At 39.9% G+C, this 19735-nt stretch overlaps 3 protein-coding genes across 3 annotated transcripts; 2 read left to right on the top strand and 1 right to left on the bottom strand.

Annotated features, from left to right (window-relative positions):
- Positions 1-107: 107 nt before the first annotated feature.
- On the bottom strand, positions 108-8163 carry synpo2b (synaptopodin 2b). The gene is made up of 3 exons (XM_017034949.2): positions 7163-8163; positions 4066-6044; positions 108-699 (listed from the first exon to the last, which is right to left on the bottom strand). The coding sequence occupies exons 1-3, from the start codon at positions 7695-7697 to the stop codon at positions 181-183; spliced, it is 3033 nt and encodes a 1010-aa protein (XP_016890438.1). The 5' UTR covers positions 7698-8163; the 3' UTR covers positions 108-180.
- A 2691-nt stretch (positions 8164-10854) lies between these two features.
- LOC103383657 (solute carrier family 22 member 7-like) lies at positions 10855-14596 on the top strand. Its single transcript, XM_017035142.2, has 10 exons — positions 10855-11289; positions 11604-11707; positions 12031-12185; positions 12270-12438; positions 12518-12641; positions 13003-13112; positions 13205-13419; positions 13528-13636; positions 13725-13931; positions 14174-14596. The coding sequence occupies exons 1-10, from the start codon at positions 10906-10908 to the stop codon at positions 14199-14201; spliced, it is 1605 nt and encodes a 534-aa protein (XP_016890631.1). The 5' UTR covers positions 10855-10905; the 3' UTR covers positions 14202-14596.
- Positions 14597-15396: 800 nt separating this feature from the next.
- LOC103383670 (solute carrier family 22 member 7-like) lies at positions 15397-19067 on the top strand. Its single transcript, XM_008316894.3, has 9 exons — positions 15397-15828; positions 16088-16191; positions 16273-16427; positions 16524-16692; positions 17253-17376; positions 17460-17569; positions 17664-17878; positions 18413-18521; positions 18674-19067. Exons 1-9 carry the CDS (start codon positions 15448-15450, stop codon positions 18903-18905), a joined length of 1599 nt encoding a protein of 532 aa, XP_008315116.1. The 5' UTR covers positions 15397-15447; the 3' UTR covers positions 18906-19067.
- Positions 19068-19735: the final 668 nt, after the last annotated feature.

The raw sequence follows: 19735 nt of genomic DNA, 5'->3' as shown, positions 1-19735 counted from the left end.
ATAAAACAACAACAACCATGTGCTCTTAATTTAAATATAAGTGGCCAAACAAACACACACCTTTCGATTGTTTTTCCCCCCTTTCATACGGCTTTGGTTTTCAAACAAACACACACCTTTCGATTGTTTTTTTTCCCCCTTTCATAAGGCTTTGGTTTTCATTTTTTTGGTGCTATGGATTTAACTTCTGTAGATGTGACAGTACTGTGTCAGACCTGGACCTGGACCCATGTATCCAAGGCTGCCCGCCCTGCTGGGAGGCCTCAGGGGCTGGGCAGGTTTAAAGGGAGGCCCATAGAAGGCTGGTGGTGTCTCAGGTGCAAACGTCCTGCTCAGAGACGGAGCCTGAAAAGCAGGGAGTGCACAGTAAGGACTCGTACCGACAGCTGCGGGATCAAGAGACACTCTGCGCCTCCACTCATCTGGAGGCTCTGGCAGAGATTTGAGCTTCTCCGCAGCTTTGACATGAGAGATCACAGATGACGGCAGGCTCTGAAAAACAAACGCCTCCTCCACTGAACCAATGGGGCTCCTGGACGCTGCCTCCCACGGAGACAGTGGCTTAGAGACGTGTTCTTGAACCGACGTTCGCCTCCGTGTGGGCACAAACGAAGCCTGGGCTCCAACTGAGCTCACTGTTGACCAAGTCATAGAATTCATACGACGGGGAAGACTCCGGGAGTAGCTGGGCTTAAATCCCTGAAAGAGAAAACACACGTGGAGTGATTAAGGTGACTGCAGTGAGCAGACTCTGCTGCCACCTTCTGGTTGACCCCTGAAATAATGATAAATATATAAATGTGCTGTTTGTACAACACTTACGTACTTATATAAACATCAACAACACTCAGCAAATGATATGACTGATATGAAATGATATTTATGACTTGAAATTTGCAATGCAATAAAAAAAGGGAATTTGAAGTATTTTAATATTTTTTCAAACTCTACTCTCACCGTGTCCTTTCCATCTAATTTAGGGGAAAGACACAAGAATAAATAATTAGCTTTTGGTCGTGGCACATTACTGTTAAAGTATTTACCTGTTACTGATAATAAAAAATCTTCTTATACTTATAATCATTCATTATAATCAACAGAAAATCAATTTCTGTCTCTTTCTCTCTATTCCTTCGTTTTTTTGTTGTCCATACCAGCATGAAAAGTTAATTCAGTGGTTTTCTTTTTTTCATTTAGTACTGTTTACAATGGAAACGACCTGTTGTAAGTTATTATCATTAATAAAATAGCTTAAATAACTTAAATTTACATTAGTGTGAATTATTGTTGAGGAAAATAATCCTAATCATTTGTGGGAGTTTAAATTTAAAAATCATGCAGTGAAATGGGGCTCGTGACCTTCTGCGGTTTTTAGCATTGTAACATATTTTTAACCATCGGAGTTCAGCCGTTTGTTGGACAGAGTATTGGCAGTGGATTCTGTCAGAGGTCTGAGGTCACAGGTGTGAAGAGTTGGTGAAAGACACAGAAGGAAACGCAGGTGGGAAAAAAGTAGACAGTGAAGTGTTGGACGAAAAGAAAGGGTTTTTGTCACACAGAGGAGGAAAGAGAAATTTTAATAGCAAGAAGTGCAATAAACAGTTGTAGTTGTAGTCTTTGTTCTGAAAATGATAAAATGATCTGAAAAAATTATATAAAAGTCAGACTTTTAAAACTCGCTGCTCGCTTTTTGTTTTTCCACAGAGGATGATAATGAAGTCAAATAAGTTATGACATCATTTTAGGATGTACCTCCATATAAAAACATTAGGATAAATTAGTGGGAGTGGGGGGCATTAAAATAAAACATACTAATAATACTTTTAGCCATTGTGATGCCAAAAAAGGTTTGGAATGAAAGAAATTACATCCAAGAAGTGCATAGACAGTTTCTCCCCAAACGGGCAAAAAAAAAAAAAAGAAAAAAGTAAAAAATGTTTTTTCCTAAAACTCCCAATAAACAGGGAGGGAATTGAACCCAAGTCATACTGTGATTTATACTGACTGGTTGTTTCATGTGATGAAGGGAGCAACCAAATAAAAACAAATAAATAAATGTAATTCTTATGTAAAAGGTTTTCAGTAAGTGGTCAGGAGTGATCGCAGCCATGCAAACAGTGGAGCCTGTGGAAATACAATAAACTGTCATGTTTAATCAATCTCTATCAAGTGATTATTGCCAGTGACTTTGTGTAAAGCCTGGGTTGATGCAGTGCACAGCAGGGGTGGTCAAAAATATGGTCTGCAGGCCAGAAATGTCCCATTATGTGGTCAGGAAAATACACTATATTATTATCATTACTAATATAGTATGCATATTTAAAATATTTGTTCATCTTGATACTACTATATTTCTTCACTTAAAAATTGTGGGTTCTATGTTTAAAAACAAAATGTCTTTTCCTTAAGAAGGTAAAATATGAGTTGACTAATTGTTTTATAAAATACTTCTGTGTTAAAAAAAGTTTTTTAAAAAAAGGTACGTTATCATACATTATAATAATATTATATTATGTGTGGCCTGACGCCTCTGTCTACACATTTAACCAGATTAGAACAAACATATTTGATTTATCTTCACTGTTGGTGAAAGACACAGAAGGAAACGCAGGTGGGAAAAAAGTAGACAGTGAAGTGTTGGACGAAAAGAAAGGGTTTTTGTCACACAGAGGAGGAAAGAGAAATTTTAATAGCAAGAAGTGCAATAAACAGTTGTAGTTGTAGTCTTTGTTCTGAAAATGATAAAATGATCTGAAAAAATTATATAAAAGTCAGACTTTTAAAACTCGCTGCTCGCTTTTTGTTTTTCCACAGAGGATGATAATGAAGTCAAATAAGTTATGACATCATTTTAGGATGTACCTCCATATAAAAACATTAGGATAAATTAGTGGGAGTGGGGGGCATTAAAATAAAACATACTAATAATACTTTTAGCCATTGTGATGCCAAAAAAGGTTTGGAATGAAAGAAATTACATCCAAGAAGTGCATAGACAGTTTCTCCCCAAACGGGCAAAAAAAAAAAAAAAGAAAAAAGTAAAAAATGTTTTTTCCTAAAACTCCCAATAAACAGGGAGGGAATTGAACCCAAGTCATACTGTGATTTATACTGACTGGTTGTTTCATGTGATGAAGGGAGCAACCAAATAAAAACAAATAAATAAATGTAATTCTTATGTAAAAGGTTTTCAGTAAGTGGTCAGGAGTGATCGCAGCCATACAAACAGTGGAGCCTGTGGAAATACAATAAACTGTCATGTTTAATCAATCTCTATCAAGTGATTATTGCCAGTGACTTTGTGTAAAGCCTGGGTTGATGCAGTGCACAGCAGGGGTGGTCAAAAATATGGTCTGCAGGCCAGAAATGTCCCATTATGTGGTCAGGAAAATACACTATATTATTATCATTACTAATATAGTATGCATATTTAAAATATTTGTTCATCTTGATACTACTATATTTCTTCACTTAAAAATTGTGGGTTCTATGTTTAAAAACAAAATGTCTTTTCCTTAAGAAGGTAAAATATGAGTTGACTAATTGTTTTATAAAATACTTCTGTGTTAAAAAAAGTTTTTTAAAAAAAGGTACGTTATCATACATTATAATAATATTATATTATGTGTGGCCTGACGCCTCTGTCTACACATTTAACCAGATTAGAACAAACATATTTGATTTATCTTCACTGTAGTTCTAACGTAAGCAGTGGGGGGGCGATAGACTGTATTTGGACTAATAGCTCAAAGCAACAGGCCTCCACTGTTTGGCCGCCACCACTGGCTTCTTAGCAGAAAACCTTGGACGTGGAGCCATTTGACGTGCGCCCCGAGCAATAAGAGAAGCAGGAGAGAAGGCCAAAGCTATGCTGTCAGCAGAGGAGGTCCGCGGGGAGGAGGTCCGCAGGGAGGAGGTGCTCGCCGCTTTGACCTGTGATGCTGGCCTGTTGGTTGCGTGAACGGCTGCACGAGTGACGGTGTGCCTTTCATCCAAACGCTGCCCCGCAGCCACACGCTCAGCAGATCTCGTGCTCTTGGGGTAGAAAGAATTTTGAGAACTTACCGGTACGGGAGACTTGGCCGGGGCTTCAGCCCTGACCTGAGCCACGGGCCCAGGGGTATAATAGGGAGAATGGGAGGAGGTGGTTTTTTGTTTAAGGGTTTTGGTCGCCTCAAATTTCAACACTGGTTTGGGGCTGGGGGTTTTGACCTCAGGGACTGCGTCACACGTGAACAGTGATGAGTCTAAGTGATGAGGTTGGTGTTTGACAATATCTAAGGTGTTCAAGTGCTTTTGTGGTGCTTTGGGTTTCTCTTTAGTCTTAGGGGCGATTTTGGTGATTGTGGGAGGAGATTGTTTGGCTGCTGAAGGGTGGTAAAAAGGAGAAAGGAGTGGGTTGTACGATAAAGGAGGAGGGGCACGTACGATGGAGGAATACCTCCAGGAGTTGGGAAGGGAGAAGGTTGGGGAGGGGGATCTTCTCTGATTGGCTTGCACCGTTTCTTCATCCACAACAAACTTTTCCATTCGAGATTGTCTTTTAGCAAACAGCTCTGCACCTTTCCCCGTCATGGTGGAACCATCGCCGGGCTCATTCACACCTCTGTTTGAGGCTTGGAACTTTGGGGAGGTATGCAGTGCTGCTGATGGCTGGATATGTGGCTTCGCTGTTTGTGGGGGACAAGAAGCGACCGAGGTCGGGAGGCTGTAGGCCTTCAGTCCTGAGGATGCCGGTGGCTGATGGGGTCTGTAATCTGAACTCTGGGCCTGTGTACTCACTGGGGATCGAGGCAGCTGCTGGTTGAAGCCAGTTGAAGTCAAATGAAGGTGGCGCTGAGAAGAGGCGTTGACTGGAGCCCAGGTAGTAGCAGTGGTCTGGATTGGTTCCCAACGGTTGGCTACCTGTTGTGATTGGCCCCTATCCTGCTGCTGGCTGTGAGCCCCCCCTGAACTGTGAGACAATCGTGAAATTGGACTTTTTGGTGCAAGAGGTGGCTCAACAGTGGGACTCCTCCTCAACCAGGGAACACTGGATGGATCAATTGTAGGTTTGGGGGCAACTGGAGGTGGATTCTTGAGTTTAACTGTTCTCGGTTGCATGAAGTTACAAGCCTCTGCTCCGAGACTGAAACAGTCCTCCTCTGACTCGATGTAAGACTTCCTGTCCCCTTGGCCTTGAGGATGGGAGCCTGACACTCTTGCTGATGACTGTTTAGCCGGTCTCCTTCGGGACTCTGGTAAGATGCCGGCTTTGATCGCTGGCACACATATCCGCTCGTCTCTTGAAGCAATAATGTCTCCAGTTGGAGACCAAACGTGTGGACTAGGGACAGGGGGCGCGGGTGCTTTGAACCTTGGTTCGTTCCTCCTTATGGCAGGACTAACAGCACTAATGACAGGTGAAGTTTGGGCCCTTTGAATTCCTTGGAAAGGCTTTGCAGTTCTGTTTGGTACAAAGGGTTTTGGAGACATTGGCGTCAGTCCAATATCATCCCTGTAGTTCTGCTGCCTGTGACCTGCACCCACATGGTTGAGCTGATTAGCACTGGAGTGATACATATTCTGAGCTCTAGTACATGTATAACCTATAACTGGTACTCCTTCACTCCTCATTTTTTCCTGCTCCGACGCGATGTCATCCAACCTTTTTCGGCGCTGGGCAAACATGAAAATTCCTTTCCCTCTTGTTTCTGGTAGCACTTCCATTTCTCCAACACTTCCCCAGGTCAGACTGAGACTCTGCTGCTGGTGATGAACAGAATACTCCTCCTCTGACTCTGAATCACTCGTTGCCAGAAAGTTATATCTGGCTGAGCTGACTTCTTCAGTTTCCTCCTGTATTTGGTCTTCGCTGTCAACCTTATCACCAGTCCCGTAACTCACGAGCGTGTACTTCTTGACCCTCTGGCAACGCTTTTTAAACAGCAAGGCCGCCTTGCTCTGAGGATCGGGTGCATCAGTGAGAAGCCGGGCAATTTCCTTACATTTAGCCTTGGTTTCCTTCAGTCGTCTCTCTGACGGGCTCTCTCTGTGACACAGTCCTGGAAGGAGATAGAGTGAGAATAATAGGAAAGAATGGAAACAATGAAAAATAACACTCAGCGTGTCAAAAACGTACCATATTCAACATTAACTAAGTCACTCAAAATATGTGTGGTTAAAAATTAAAATGCGTAAATGAGCCCCTGATATTTCAAATAAAGGGCCTCAATGTGGAGGCAGCCATCTTGTGTTTCTACAGCAGAATAAATAGAGATATGTCTAATGTGAGCTAACATGGCAGCTAACTGTACAGCGAGGAAACATAACTCTGATCCAAAAATAATGCCTGATCTGACAAAAAAAGTCGAGGAAGAAGATTTTAGATTTTTAAAATAACGCTGTATTAACAGAAGAAGAAGAAGAAGAAGAATTTTGGAGGTGAAGAGGTAAAAATGGGCTTCAGTCCCGTTAGAAGAAGAAGAATTTTGGAGGTGAAGAAGTAAAAATGGGCTTCAGTCCCGTCCCCACAGTTCTGAAAGTCCCGCAAAATAACAGATTTGAAATGAGTGATTATTTTTGTTTTAATTTAAGTGCATGTTGACAGATGAGAACCAGAGCCCAACACAGTAGCATCAATTTAATTTAAATTTAAAAGTTCTCAATATAGAAGCCAGCGCACTAATAAAAGCATCATATTCACTTACAGCCACCTTGAGGGGTGAGGGGGGGGGAGGGGGATTGTGGGAGACAGGAAGAGTGAGAAGCTCATTTTCCATGACTGTCAAGGGTTACGATTGGAAAAGGGATCCGGTGACGGAGGGAGACACATGCTGGTGTCTGTCAAACGTGTTTCTGTCACTGTCGTCATATGGTTAGATTTTATTCTTGTCCTTCTCTGTCCATTACATTCTCCCTGAATGTCCACCAGCAACAGAAGACAGCAGGAAAATGAACCAGCAGCCATTGTGATTTACACAGGTTAAAAACTCTTTTCTACTATTTGCAGATTTTTTTAAATGCAGGCAATTAGTATTTAAGGTCTAAATGTGCAATACGTGTTGAAAGAGAGAATAAAACTGTATTGATAAACACATTGAATATTTTGTGAATGATTAAGCTAATCATCTCGATCATCTACTGAACTCCATAAGAGGAGGTGAAACAGATGAATACTTACGTGCGTGTCGTTCCCTGGGTCTGCCTGGTCTGCACAGATCTGTGTCAGACCCTGAGTTCCTTTTCTCTGCCTGCTCAGCAGCCTCTGAAATTTCAAATAAGACAGAAGCAGGAGGTGCCTCTCCACTCCCTCCTTCCTCTGAAGATTCAGGACTCCTGTTCCCACTCCCTAACTTTTGCCAGTTACTGGCTCCCAGTTCTGGCTCCCCCGTGTCCAGGGTCAAGGTCAGGGTCATCGCAGCAGTGCAGCAAAGGGGTGAAGACGAGGACGAGGAATGCATCTGTGATTTCTGCCCAGAATAAAGCTCACAGTCAGCGAGGTCTTGGTCTGGAGCGGGGGGAGACCCTGTGATTGACTCACAGTCTGAAACATTCTCTGCATTTTCACTCAGTTCCCAGTCCCCTGACTGAAGGGATTCTAGAGACTCAGACCGGTTCTGATCATTAGAGTCAAGGACAGAAGGTTCCAGAAAGCAGTTTGAATCTGAGCTAAAGACGAAGCAGTCATCGGTTTCTGGGTCAGTCTCTGGTTCCATTTTCAGCACTGTTCCAATATGTTTCACAAAGGCCTCAAATCAGCAACGTCACCTGAAAAACAGATTCAAGTCTACTTTATTCAAATGCAGAGCTAACTTATGACAACATTGTACCAAAAAAAGGAAGAGTTTTTCTCTATTTTACAGGTCAAACAAACTGTGTTAAACTAAATCAGTTTACACAAAAAAAACACACATTTACCAGAGAGGCAGATCTATTCTTCTGTTAATTAATCTTTCATTAATATGGAAACACCACAGGACTAATTGATGCAGTTTTACAAGTGACACTTTTGAAGAGGGCCACGGACATTTAGCGGAAGTCATTTAAAATTTAAATATCTTCATAATATTATAAATTGTATTGTACAATTTTTGAGGATCAGCCTCAATAATTTACCATCATCACAAAGTCATGTGCCAGACTCCATCTTCTCTCCTTTTATACACACTGTCTGATGTCCAATGAAACCTACTCAACAAAGAACTTCCCAGAATGCAACATGTATAAAGTCTAAAGATTTAGCTTATCTCTGTCACAATATACGTAAAAGTGGTACTGTATTGAACCCATGTTCAGTGAAACCACCAGAGTTCTACATCTGTGTGTGTGTGTGTGTTTTAACTTGTCTAACTTTGTCAATCTCTTTATTATTCCTGTCCCCAATAGGAAATGCAGCGTTGGAGTTTTGATCTGGGCGGCCAGTGCTCTAAATGGAATGGTATGTAGCATCGAGGGGAAAGCAGCATTAGCATCCAGAAGTATAAACAAAACAAACCCATGGCTGTTTTCCGAACCCATGTTTATACAGCGAGGTCTTGGGCCTTACTCTGGTCCACATCTATCACTGCAGCCAGTACCAGCACCGTCCTGGATCTCAGCATTTCCATTTAGGAACTAAATATGAGGCCATTCAAAACAATTACCTTCACTCTCTTCCCTTCATTGTTAAAGTGAAAAATGATTTCAAATGAGACATTTTGGCCAAACCAGGATCAAAACGCAGTCACCAACCCAATGTTAACTAAAAAAAAAAGTTAGCATTCTGACAATAAACATGTGAATTACTGTAGTGTTGTCCACATGATTAAATGTTAGCCCCTCATCATCATTCTTCAGCGGTTTGAGAAGCAGGTGGAATCTCAAGCCCCTAACTTTCATGTAGCACTTCCCAGGTGAACCAGAAGGTGGAGTCATTACAAAGATAATGACAATAATAAACTTTGAACCAAAATATAGATATGAGATTTTATATGTATTTTAGATATATATATATATGTACTGTATATACACACACATATACCATACAAACATTATATATGTGGATATGTATGTGTGTGTGTGTATATATATATATTTATACATATATACACATATATACCATATAGTGTGTATGGTACTCCTAGAAGTTTTGTTGTTAATCAACTATTTATTACACTGTTCAGGTGTAACAGTAACAGAGACCTCTTGTGGTCATTGGCTACAACATCAGTTTGATTATTATTACTCTTTCAATTAGACCATGGCATACTAATAAGTCTTTAATTTCACATACTACACAGCACAAAAAAAGAAATGTATCAGTATGATTGTCATTATGACTATATGGGTTCATTGCTTTTGAAAAGAAAATAAAAAAATAACATGGTTTATGTCAAAAGACCATTAAAAAGAATGTAATAACTTGACAAGTTACCAGGATATGTTTGAGTTTTAATAATAAAACCATTATACGTATTTAGAGGTGGTTTGTTTAATGTTAAGGGTGGTTTTAACCGTGGTCCTTTACTGTTCATGTATAGGCTCCTCTCTCTGAGCCTCGACTCACCTCAGTGCTCTCATCACACATGGTTTCACTTCACTTTGACATTTCTCCCTCATCAAACCTCGTGTCTGTTCTGTCGGAGATGCTGTTGCCAACTATGGTAATAATTCCAGTCTAATTGCCATGGAAAGTGGGAGTCAGGATCCCCGTCGGACCAGAAGGCCTCGGCCCTGACGACCCTGAATCATGATCCCTTTAAGGATTAAGATCTAGATGTTTCCATGTGATTACATAAGCGATCACGTGCTTTAATTATTCCTTATTACCTCAACAACCTTAATTAATGAAGGTTGAATATAATCATATACATGTGTAATACCAGCCATGTAAGGAGAAGTAAAAATGTTTTCGCTGATAACAAAATACATTCTCTGCATAAAGTAGTTTATACAGTTTTTAAATTATATGGACATGGCTTCAATTTTTTAAATTTATTTTCATCAATATAAATCAGTATAAACTGCTCTTTTACCCAGAGGAAAATAGTAAATATCATGTTAAATGATACATATAATGACAAATATTCCATTAAAATTTTCACATCTCGTATTAAAAGACCATCTAATCAACTACTCACAGTGACATTATTGGACACCGATCAAAGCAGAGAAGCCAAGTAAATTTGTCAAAAATGAACTTCACCAGTCAGTGTCCAACATCGTCAACTTCAGGTTCCTGGTCATCTTGGATGGAAGAATCAGACGGTGGAGGTCACAGTCCTGACTGCTCACATCGTAGTGATGCACATTCAGGCTTCCTGCACTGTTTAAGGAGAAGACAGGAGATAACTGTGGACAACCCCTCCTCAGACACACGTCAGTCAGTTAACACCAGGCACTGAGCTGCAGTCACTTTACAAAATCACAGACACAGCATTCAGTTAATAATAATAATAATAATAATAATAATAATAATAATAATAATAATAATAATAACAATAATAAATAATACCATTATTATTGTTAGTAGAAGTAGTAATAGTAATGGTGTTGTTGTTTGTTTGCAACAATAATAATGTTTTTAGACACAAAGTTCTTACTATTTTTCACCACTGGGTGTACTTTAAATGTTGGCCTGTAGGAGAAACAGTTTCCATTAACTTGCTGAAAATGATCTGCTTCGTTGTCAAGGTCATGTGGCCGTTCTGACAACGATGAGTTACTGTAGAATACAAATGTCAAAACATGTCAGTCAAATCGTGATCAAACAAAGGTCATTTGTTGCTGTTCCAGCAAAAAAAAGTTAATATATAAAAACTGTGAAATAGTTGCTCCTCATTCTTTAATGATTGACAAGTCATTCTGATTTGTAATGTTCTGTAGAGTTAACATCAAGTCACTGTTGCAGATTTCACACTCGCTCATCTGTCTGAGGAGAGAAACATGAAATTCGACGACATCCTTTCAGAGATCAATGGATTTGGAAAGTTCCAAATCATGTTGGTCTTAATGCAGATGTTGTCGCGAATCACTTTGCCCTGTCATTTTTTGCTGAACAATTTCATGGCCGCTGTGCCTGACCACCACTGTAACTTGACTTCACTGGATGATGGCGATGCCGTCTTCAGGAGTTTGACTGCGGAGCAGAAAGTGGCAGCCGGCATTCCAACGGAGAAACACGGCTCTCCGAGTTCCTGTCGCATGTACGTTCAGCCGAGGTATCAGAATTATTCGGGGAACAGCAGCAGTGAGGACGAAGGCAGTGTCCACTGTCAGAACGGCTGGGTGTATGACAACAGCACGTTTAAATCCACCCTGGCTACTGAGGTAAGATTCACTCTGTTTCATTTTTGTTTGAAAAGAGGACGATACGCATTTCTAATATTAACATTTTTAATATTTATATTTATTTTAATATACAGTATATACGGATTTTAGGCCCTTTAATTTGTAAAACAAATGTTAGGAAAACACAGTAAATATATATGTGTCAAACTCAAGGCCCACAGGCCAAATGCTGCCCCCTCCAGTTTAAACCGGCTCTTCGAAGGTAAGAGCTGTATTGCCGATGTGGCCCCCAGTGAAAATGATATGATATCACAGTACTCTCTAAACACTGAACATGGGTGAATGTCTTTCAGTGGGACCTTGTGTGCAGTAGAAAAGGAATGAACAAAGCAACGGCTACCATTTTCTTCATCGGCGTCATGGCTGGAGCCCCTTTATTTGGCTTTTTTAGTGACAGGTAAGAGAAGATAAGAACAGCGTTAAATGACCTGCAATTACCAGGTTTGTTTGTTTGTTTACAAGCTATATAATGTAAAACAATTTATAGACAAACTATATGAATAACAAATAACTAAACCCAATAGAAAATTCACAGTGACTTGATAACCATAGGGTCATTTCCAGTAAATTGTTTATGACTCTCTTCATCTTTAAGAACATTGATATTGAACTCTGATACCTAGTTGTACAGACTAAATTATTGACTAAGTGAAATAGTATTTATAGCTTTAACCAGGGAGTCTAACCTTGTGGGCCTTTTTTTTTTTTTTTGATCATCAGATATGGGCGACGACCACTTCTGCTGGTCTCCTATGTGACAACCATTGTGTTTGCGGCACTGAGTGCCTTCTCTACGTCATATGTAATGTTTGTCATCATGAGGTTTTTCACTGGGATGTCACTGGCAGGGATAACCATCATCTCTATAGTGCTGAGTAAGTATTTGACAAAAACAGACAGATTTCCCAAAGCCCTGGTTGAATGAACTCACTCCATCTCCTGTGTTGACTCATCTGCAGATGTTGAATGGTGCAGCATCGAACACAGGACCTTCGCTGGTATAATCATTAGTTTGGACTGGACCATTGGGAACTGGCTTTTGGTTGGAGAAGCGTATTTGGTAAATGAGTGGAGGATGCTTGTCCTTACGGCGACGTCACCCCTGATACTCGCTCTCATTTGTTGGAGGTAATAAGTTTTATATATATATTTTTTTGACACTAAATGTTGGCAGTGAACCTCTGAACGTAGTCTGTTTCAACATTAGGTGGCTGCCGGAATCGGCCAGGTGGCTCCTGGTGAAAGGGAGAGCAGACGCTGCTCATCGTTACATCATGAAATGTGCTGAGATGAACAACAGAACCAAGTGTGTGGCCAGTGTTACACCAACGGTACTGTTCGTTTGGTTTTTACCTTATTGTTCTAATGAACAAATATTAAAGACATTACTAAATAAATTAATCCATAATTTCAGCCATCAAGAGTCAAATCTGTTCATCAAAACTGACAAGGTTGCAGTTTTGCCCAGAGCAGGACATTCAAATATTTACTGTATAGCACCCCCTGCAGGGCAGGGTTGTGAGCTATACAAGCTGTGTTTAGTTACGCTAACCCAGTCACTGTAACTTTAAGTTAAAAAAAAAAGGTTATTTATTTAAGTATAAATAATAATCCATGAATGTGTTTTTAATTACTCAAACATTTATTTTGAATAGATTGTAAATAAATATGTTTTCAATGAACTTTTCACAGGCATTACTAGAATCTGTACAAACCAAAATGGGAGAAAAGAAGTACAGCTTTGTTGATCTTTTCAAAACTTCGAATATCAGAAAAATTTCTGTATGCTCAGGGATTGTATGGTAAGTGCAAATTTCATAATGTAGTTTTAATAATTAATAATTACAACATAATTAATCATTTCAAACCCTCATTTCTTTCCCCTGAATTTGAGGTACGGCGTTGCATTCACATATTATGGGATAAGCCTAAATATTACTGGGTTTGGACTGAACCCATACCTCACGCAGTTCATATTTGCCTTTATTGAAATGCCGATGAAGATTGGCGTGTATTTCTCCTTGAACAAGATGGGCCGAAGAAACTGCCAATCAGGGAGCCTATTACTGACCGGACTTTGTCTCTTCATCAACATGTTTGTTGCAAAAGGTTAATATAATATACGTACATATACATATATATGAAGATTATATTATTCAAATTTTAAATTTAAATAGCAGAGCGTATTCAGGATACATTTTCTGTCATCCCACACAGAGCTATGGGGCATTCGTACCACCGTTGCTGTTCTGGGAAAAGCACTTTCTGAAGCCTCGTTCACGATCATGTACCTCTACACAACTGAACTCTATCCTACAGTTGTACGGTCAGTCAACGTGTACTGTATATCGTCTGTCCGACTTATCAGATGTAAAGTAATTTGTTTAAAGTAACACCAGACTGTCACCTTTCAGACAGAATGGTCTAGGCTACACTGCCTTTTTTGCCCGGCTGGGTGTGTCTATCGCCCCTCTGGTCATGCTTTTGGAGGATGTATGGCATCTCCTCCCTCAGGTCACGTACTGTGCGATGGCACTGGGCTGTGGTTTATTGGCCGCACTCCTGCCTGAGACTTTGAACGTGCGACTGCCCGAGGTCATCGAGGATCTGGACAACCCCAGGTAAGAGGAAGAATGACTGGATAACGATCTTTCACATTCAAATTAACCACATGGAAATGATTAAACCCACAGATTTAACCCAGTACGGGCAAAAATGGTAACCACAGTAACAAACATTGTAAGCTTTTAGAAGCTTATTAATCATTTGCTGGCGTAAGAGACCAAAACTCTTCACGTAATTGATAGCTCTTGCCAACAATTTACCAAGACAATCACTAACGTTTGCTTCTTCTGTGTTTCAGACCAACAAGAAACGAAGAGCTTCAGTGAAGGTGCAGCCCATCGAAAATAAACTGCATGAAAACACGTCGTTCAATATTGAAAATGAGCGTTAAATAACATGGTCAAACAACCACTCAGTTACACTTCAATCATATCACAGATAATGTTTCTTACAAGATATTCAGAAAATACAACAAGAAGATCTCAGGTTCAAGTCCCATCTCCTACTCATGGTGTTTCAGTATGGAGTTGTCTACTGTTCTCACATTCAAATCCACTGATAAATGAAGTTCATGAAGGAGGAAAGGCTGGAGGGATGAACTAAATACAGAGGACTCATTTCCTTGTCTGTACATTAGCCTGTCCTTGGCACCCGATGATTTGTAAATAATGTGTTTTTTTTTTTTGTTTTCAATTCATTGATAATAAAATTTGAAGCAACAGTTTTGGTGTGTTAAAGTGAAAGTGTGAAATATGTGGGTAATATGTTTAAATGCAGCCTAAATGGAACACATTCAAACAACTGTGTTGGAACAGAACAGCTCAGGTCCACAGTTCAATAATACGGAAGAATAGGAGCCGTTGTGTGCTAGCTGCACATAACTTTTAGAAGAAGCAGACACTAAAGGCCTCCAGCCACAATCCTATGATTGATCAGAACATTGGACCCATAAGTGAACGAGATAGGGTTGGACCTGATGTGGTCACCATCTGTTGTGGCTCATTAAACACACATTCTGGACTTGTGACGGACGTCGTTTGTGTAAAGCTGTGTTGTTGTTTTTTTTTATATATTCAGTAGGTTTTTCTTACAAACCAAAGTTCCCATTGCTTTACAACCTGTTTGAAGTCTGAAATACTGGAATATGTTTATGACAAGTAAAGAAACAAAGCCATTTTCACACACATTTTAGTGGAAAGTGGAAAGTGAACTACTTGTCATTGTGACACAGCACAACACTGCACTCAACCAAATGTGACCTCTGACCTCTTTTAACCCATCACCAGAGTGATCAGTGGGCAGCTTTAAGCGCCCGGGGAGCAGTGTGTGGGCACGGTGCCTTACTCAGAGCACCTCAGTGGTAACTTGGCAGTTGGTGGACTCGAACCTGAAGCCTTCCGGACCCAAGTCCACTTTCTAATCCACTAATCCACCGCTGGCCCAGCCCGTGTCCTATCTTAATTATTATCTTGTTTTCCACTCCCATGGTTAAAAAGGTGAAATATTTGTGTATTTTAACTCAATGACACACTGGGCAGAACTTCACAAACACAGAGCAGCCATCGCATCAGAATGAAGTTTGAGAATGTTCTCGCTGATGTCAACGGATTTGGAAGATTTCAGATCATGATTATTGCCATCAGCTTCATAGGACGCTTCACGTTGCCCTGTCACTTCATGCTCAACAACTTCATCGCGGCTGTTCCCTCTCACCGCTGTGACATTAGCGCTCTGGACGATGGAGGTGTTTTTAAGAATTTATCAGAGACAGAAAGGCTGGTGGTCGGTATCCCACTGCAGGACGACGGGACTCCCAGCTCCTGTGTGATGTTTGCAGAACCTCAGTATCATCTGCTGTCCGACTCCTTCAACACCACTGAGCTTCCCATCGCACCGTGTCAGAATGGGTGGGTGTACGATAACAGCACCTTCAAATCTACCATAACGTCACAGGTATGTCTATTCGGATATGAGAACAACAATAAATGATGAGAAGAAAATATTTTCTATTATTTTATGAATATTTATGATGCAAATGATTGATTGATTCTGATACTGTTTGGGCAGCACAGAAGGCCTGGCTGGCTTTGACCGTAGGCCTCTATAAAAGTGTGTGGTTTTTATCCCAGCATTTTGTTTTGAAATATATACATTGTATGCAGAAAGTTTACATTGCATTTTCTTTAAGCTATCTCTTTATTTTTTGTTCAAGTGGGACCTGGTGTGTGAGAGAAGAGGTGAAAACAAGGCAACTGCTACAATCTTCTTTGTTGGAGTGATGTTCGGAAACCTGACATTCGGAAGTTTAAGTGACAGGTATGATCTTCACTAAATAAATCTATTAAAATACAACAGCTTCTCCGAGAATCAGAAATACAACGGACTCTTTCTCTGAAGGTATGGCCGTAGGATCATGCTGCTCGTCTCCTACGTCACCGCATTGTTATTTGCTACTGCAAGTGCGTTTTCTACATCGTACACGATGTTTGCTGTGCTGAGGTTCTTCACTGGTTTTAGCATTACGGGCATTATCATCATCTCTACAGTACTAAGTAAGTGTTCTATCATTTTAAAATGCAATTTTTAAAAAGAAATGATGTGCCATAATTGGCGGATGATGGGATTTTTTTTTTTTTTACTACCCACAGGTGTGGAGTGGGTGGATGTGGAGCACAGGAAGCTGGTGGGAGTTATAGACAGTTTATCGTGGACTTTTGGAAACGTTGTCTTTGCAGCTATAGCCTACTTTGTAAATGACTGGCGGTTGTTAATCATTAGCATCACAGCACCGCTTATCCTATCCATCGCCATCTGGAGGTATGACTCTGAATTGCTTGCAGCTAAATGAAAAGTTGTTTTTTTTACACATTTTTATAAATGTACTTCATAATATCTAATAATAATAATTATTATTGACATAATTAATAACAATAAGTAGGACCACTTGTAATCAAACACAGTCACAGTTGTCATGCTTAGCATCTTCTATGTACAAGAGACGTAATAGTCTCCTGTGCAGAACAGTCTGACTGCCAGTAGAAAGAGCCCAGGTTCTACTAGTTTTAAGTGAGCCACAGTTTTGAACCCTGGTTCATGGCTAAAAGTGTAAAAAAACCAACTGTCCATCATAGTTGTACCGTAGTAAATATTTTACAGATGCTTTGAATGGTATAAATTACTCAATATTCCTGTTTGATTCAAATTGAAATGTTTTGTAGAAATCCTGCATTAAATAACGGCAAATAATAAATATAATCACTTATCCCTAACCAAAAACTATTATTAATCATGAATGCCTTATGGATGAACTTCATTGTAAACTTCCATGTGACTAAATATTCCAGTCATCTCTTGCCTTTTTTTGCCTTCAATGCAAGGTGGGTTCCAGAATCTTCTCGGTGGCTCATTGCCAGAGGAAACCTGGATCAGGCGAAGATGTATTTGACCAGATGTGCCTCGATGAACCGCAAGGAGAGGCCAATACCTACACTTACAAATGAGGTATCTGAACGATGCAAGTGTTTGAAATTCGACCTTCTCTGTACTCTGCTGTTAACCAGTAATGCTCTTTTGGTTTTGGTCAGACGTTGTCAACGATTGTTGTGACAGAGAAAAAAGATCAAACTTATTCGTATATCGATCTGGTCCGAACACCTAAGATGAGGAAACTGGCCTTTAAAACCGGTTTGTTGTGGTCTGTATTTTTGAAGGTACATTATGTCCACATTGTGAAGGACACTAAGCTGTGATCGTGTCTTAACCTACTCGTTTTCTTTTACTTTGTCTAGGTTATGTATAGCCACTACCTTTTATGGCATCAGCTTCAACCTCACAGGCTTCGGCCTCGATATCTACCTTGCTCAGTTTTCCTACGCTGCCGTCGAGCTTCCAGCCAAACTTGCTGTTTACTATTTATTGGATAAGGTTGGAAGAAGGAGAGTTGAGGCGTCAGCTCTCCTGTTGGCCGGTGTCTGTCTCTCTATCAACATCGTGGTTCCTAAAGGTAGTCAACACATATGACTAGATACAGTATATGTAAAATGTTTGTTTCACTATATTAGAGAATTACAGATTGAATAGATGCAGCGAAAACAAATCTGACCTCCACTGAATGGTAATCAATGGTTGAGTGACTTTAGTTGTTATTTGATTGTAAAGCAAGTGAAACTTACTATTACACAATCACTAGTGTCTGATCTCTGAAAATGAACATCAGTTTTGGAAATTTTGTTAAGAGTAATATTGACGATAAATTGCAATAATTTGGATTCTGGTTCACTCTGTAAAACCACTGCTTACTGGACAGTCAGGATTTCAAGCATGTTGTTCACTCCTATCTTTATCTAGTACTGGGCGTTACCAATCCAACATTATGTTCCAAAAACCATTAAATTACCTATTGGATCTTGACTATAGTATTTTGCAGATCTGCCAATATGCCTAATTTTTCCGTTGACTTTTGCAGTGCAGCTCTAACTCCAGGGTGTAACTGACAGTTGGTCCTTTGGACTCCTAACCTCTTTAATCCTTCTTTCAGACCTGCCTGTCGTTAGAGCAGTGGTAGCAGTCGTTGGAAAAGGGTTTTCATCAGCATCCTTTGCAACAATCGTACTCTACAGCTCAGAACTCTACCCTACCGTTGTCAGGTATTTTACTCCAGCTATGTATATATATATATATCCTTCAACCAATCAAATACTAAAAATCTTAAATCCCAATTTAAGACGGTTTAAAGCGTTCTGTGCCGTTCATAAACACTGGGGGGCAGCATGGTCATGTTGTTAAATGTGCATTTTAGACAGAATGGTTTGGGCTACAACTCTTTCATGGCTCGTCTTGGCGTGGCTGTCGCACCGATGATTCTCCTACTGGACAGCGTGTGGAAGGATCTGCCACAGGTGGTGCTGTGTTCCACAGCTGTAATCGGGGGGATCATTGCCAGGACGTTGCCAGAGACTCGCAACAAGTTTCTGCCAGAGACCATAGAGGACATTGAACGGCCGACATCCACTGACATGAACCGACTATAGGTTTCTACATGTACTGCTGTAGGAATTTTGGAAACGGAGGAGGTTCATGTGTCACTAGATTCTCACCATTTTTAGCCAATGACCATTGTCGACTTAATTTATGTCCACAGACTGTAATACATTGTTTAATAATATTAATGAAGAGAACTTATTAAATTATATTGTGATTGTATATTATTTTCTTTTACTGCTGTTATGAGCGATCAATGCTCTGTGACAAATGAAGATCCTCGATTCTTGGAACAGTCTAAAAAAAGAATTGCGGTAGAAATGTAGTTTTTATTAATTAAATGCGTTAAGAAAATATAAACCATAGATTTATTTCTTTGCCTTTTCCTGTTGTTAGATATATTTTTAGGAAATTGCAAAAGAAAATGTACATTAAGAAAGACATTAAACCCAAGAACTGTGACCTGAAACTTGTCAAGAAATTGACCTTATGGTACTTCAGAATTTGACTTGTGAAAACATTTGCTTTCAAATGTTTAGACACCAAATACGAAGGTAACATAACATATTCTAATTATGTTTATTCTCCGTCTAAGCAAAAAAGAGCTGTTGGTTAGACGGAGAATAAACATAACCATAACGTGAGAAAAAGTTACACAACTCCAGGCAGTTTGTTGTTCTCAACAGTGGACACCCGCAGGTCATATGACTCAGTCAAATCAAACTCATGTAGAAATGTGCAACAAGAACCAACCATTGACATGGGAGTCAAACCAAACTCATGTAGAAATGTGTATCCAAATGCAAACAAGAACCAACCATTGACATGGAATTTTTTTACAGTCTATAGTCTGTATATATATATATATATATATATATAT

This window comes from Cynoglossus semilaevis, chromosome 9 (genome assembly GCF_000523025.1).
Source record: "Cynoglossus semilaevis isolate Cse_v1.0 chromosome 9, Cse_v1.0, whole genome shotgun sequence".
NCBI classification, from domain to species: Eukaryota; Metazoa; Chordata; class Actinopteri; order Pleuronectiformes; family Cynoglossidae; genus Cynoglossus; species Cynoglossus semilaevis.
This window is presented reverse-complemented; position numbering and strand designations above follow the sequence as displayed.

What these genes read in the sequence shown, in the direction of transcription:
- LOC103383657 (XM_017035142.2), top strand. Translation starts at nt 10,906, where the DNA reads ATGAAATTCGACGACATCCTTTCAGAGATCAATGGATTTGGAAAGTTC. An exon ending in CTCGCTCTCATTTGTTGGAG is followed by an intron (nt 12,439 to 12,517) that starts GTAATAAGTTTT and finishes TTTCAACATTAG; the next exon opens with GTGGCTGCCGGAATCGGCCA. An exon ending in TGGCCAGTGTTACACCAACG is followed by an intron (nt 12,642 to 13,002) that starts GTACTGTTCGTT and finishes AACTTTTCACAG; the next exon opens with GCATTACTAGAATCTGTACA.
- synpo2b (XM_017034949.2), bottom strand. Translation starts at nt 7,697, where the DNA reads ATGGAACCAGAGACTGACCCAGAAACCGATGACTGCTTCGTCTTTAGC. An exon ending in ACCCAGGGAACGACACGCAC is followed by an intron (nt 6,045 to 7,162) that starts GTAAGTATTCAT and finishes ATCTCCTTCCAG; the next exon opens with GACTGTGTCACAGAGAGAGC. An exon ending in CGGCCAAGTCTCCCGTACCG is followed by an intron (nt 700 to 4,065) that starts GTAAGTTCTCAA and finishes TTTCTCTTTCAG; the next exon opens with GGATTTAAGCCCAGCTACTC.
- LOC103383670 (XM_008316894.3), top strand. Translation starts at nt 15,448, where the DNA reads ATGAAGTTTGAGAATGTTCTCGCTGATGTCAACGGATTTGGAAGATTT. An exon ending in AATCTACCATAACGTCACAG is followed by an intron (nt 15,829 to 16,087) that starts GTATGTCTATTC and finishes TTTTTGTTCAAG; the next exon opens with TGGGACCTGGTGTGTGAGAG. An exon ending in CTCTACCCTACCGTTGTCAG is followed by an intron (nt 18,522 to 18,673) that starts GTATTTTACTCC and finishes TGTGCATTTTAG; the next exon opens with ACAGAATGGTTTGGGCTACA.